Below are 2,008 nucleotides of genomic sequence, written 5' to 3' on the forward strand. Positions count from 1 at the left end.
AGAGAGAGAGAGGGTGAGAGACATAGAGCCACAAAAAGAGAGAGCATCCCTGGAGAACAAACCTGCCTGGTGACGTCAGCAGCAGATGGCATCAATGTCTTTACTGCTGGAAGAAGAAGAGAGACAGAGGAGAGGAGAGGAAGGAGGGAGGAGGAGGAGGAGGACAGATCGTTGCTGCTGAAAGCCTGTCTGAGTGTCTGGAAGCTTCAGGAAGATGCTTGCGGGAATTTAACACTAAAACTGGGTGAGAGGCTCATCAGTTACTGACAGAAGGACATTTACATAAAAATGGATATAAGATTTGTCTGATTTTTGTATGAGGTTGACTCGTCTAGTTGAACGATAATAGGCTAGTAATAAAAAGAGGTGGGCTCATTATGTTTAGTAACCTAGCTGTATGACAATTCTTATTTTTTCTAAACTATGTTTTCCCACCATTTGGATTTAAGCTATATCTCACTTTTGCCCCAGAGTGATTATTGTTTTATCTCATGTAATGTTATCTGGTGTTACGTTATGTTGTGTTGTGTTTACAGGCACTAGGACTATTTTTTTTATGATTTCTACTTTAACAGTAACAGCTAATAGCTACTACAAAGTAGTATTTAATTATTATCATAATAAGAACAATAATGATTATAATAGTGATTATTGGCAATTTAGTTAAAGATATAGGTTGTTGCAGTGATTTTTTTCAGAACCTGTCCGTCCAACCTAATAACCTATTCATTTTGCTTTTCCCCAACCATGCTGCAGGACGACATGTTGACTGTGCCATTTGATGAGCCGTCCTCCAACCAGACCGGCAGTGCCTTCAGGACCAGCTGGGCCACCAACCAATTAGTCAAATCGGTTAAGCCAGAGCCTTACAGAGACTTGGAGGACACGCTTGAGTCCGAGAGAGTGGATGAAGTGAGGGATGACGAAGAGGAGGAAGAGGAAGAGGAACAAGCGGGAGGTCTGAGAAGAAGGGGGTCTCATAAAAAGAACCTGAGCCAGGCCCGTCTGGACCGGGTTCGACTGCGGCGCATTGAGGCGAATGCGCGGGAAAGGAACCGGATGCACGGTCTGAACAACGCGCTGGACAGCCTGAGGAAAGTGGTTCCCTGCTACTCCAAGACGCAGAAGCTGTCGAAAATAGAGACGCTCCGCTTGGCCAAGAACTACATCTGGGCCCTTAGTGAGATCCTGAGAACCGGGAAAAGACCGGATCTACTCACGTTCGTCCAGACTCTGTGCAAGGGTCTCTCCCAGCCCACCACTAACCTGGTGGCCAGCTGTCTGCAGCTCAACCCCCGAAGCTTCATCTCGGAGCCAGGCGGGGAGTCATTTTCCCTTTACCCAGCCTACCACCACGGACCTGAGGTAGTGGACTCCAGCTCAGCGGACAGCGGCAGGCCCCAGCGGCCCTTCGTCTCCCTTTGCAGTCCGTCTCCAGACTGCTCCAGCCCTCTGGATGCAGGGATCCTCAGTTCACCCATCAACTTCAACGGGATTTTCTCCCTGAAACACGAGGAACCGGTGGATTACCGGAGCTGTCACTACGGCCTCCGCTACTGCTCCATCGGCCAGGGCTCCTCTGCAGACCTTAGCACATATGACATCCACCTCCGGGGCCAGTTTTACCAGGTGCAGGAGGAATTAAACAAGCCTTTCAATAATTAAAGGACCATATAGGTTATATTGATTGAATAGAAGCCCAGTCATCCCTCTGATAACGAAATAAATATTAAGAATGAACATTTTGGGGGCCGCTTGGTTGTGGCCCATCTGATGGAAGATAACACTGGGGAACAATTTGAAAAAAAAATTCTGTTGAGTTAGATTTTTATGCTGATTAAAACTTAAATTGGCATGCTGATTCCAAAATTGCAGTCAGTTTTTTTCTAGCACGTCAAGTTTTTTCTCCACAGCTTACCCTCCAGATAAGCAAAATTCCACTGATTAGCTGTAGTAAGACTTGCCAGCTGATTACGATTGGACTCATCTACAGCTACGTGGCAACTTG

The 2,008-nt window shown here is 46.6% G+C and overlaps 1 protein-coding gene across 1 annotated transcript; it reads left to right on the forward strand.

Moving 5' to 3' along the window:
* The first annotated feature begins 762 nt into the window (after window positions 1-762).
* On the forward strand, window positions 763-1,665 carry neurod6a (neuronal differentiation 6a). The gene has a single exon (XM_070928386.1). It carries the CDS (start codon window positions 763-765, stop codon window positions 1,663-1,665), a length of 903 nt encoding a protein of 300 aa, XP_070784487.1.
* The last annotated feature ends 343 nt before the right edge of the window (window positions 1,666-2,008 follow it).

The sequence above is a fragment of the Enoplosus armatus genome, chromosome 21 (genome assembly GCF_043641665.1).
Source record: "Enoplosus armatus isolate fEnoArm2 chromosome 21, fEnoArm2.hap1, whole genome shotgun sequence".
Lineage (NCBI taxonomy): Eukaryota > Metazoa > Chordata > Actinopteri > Centrarchiformes > Enoplosidae > Enoplosus > Enoplosus armatus.

Coding starts and splice junctions, on each gene's coding strand:
- neurod6a (XM_070928386.1), top strand. CDS start 763: ATGTTGACTGTGCCATTTGATGAGCCGTCCTCCAACCAGACCGGCAGT.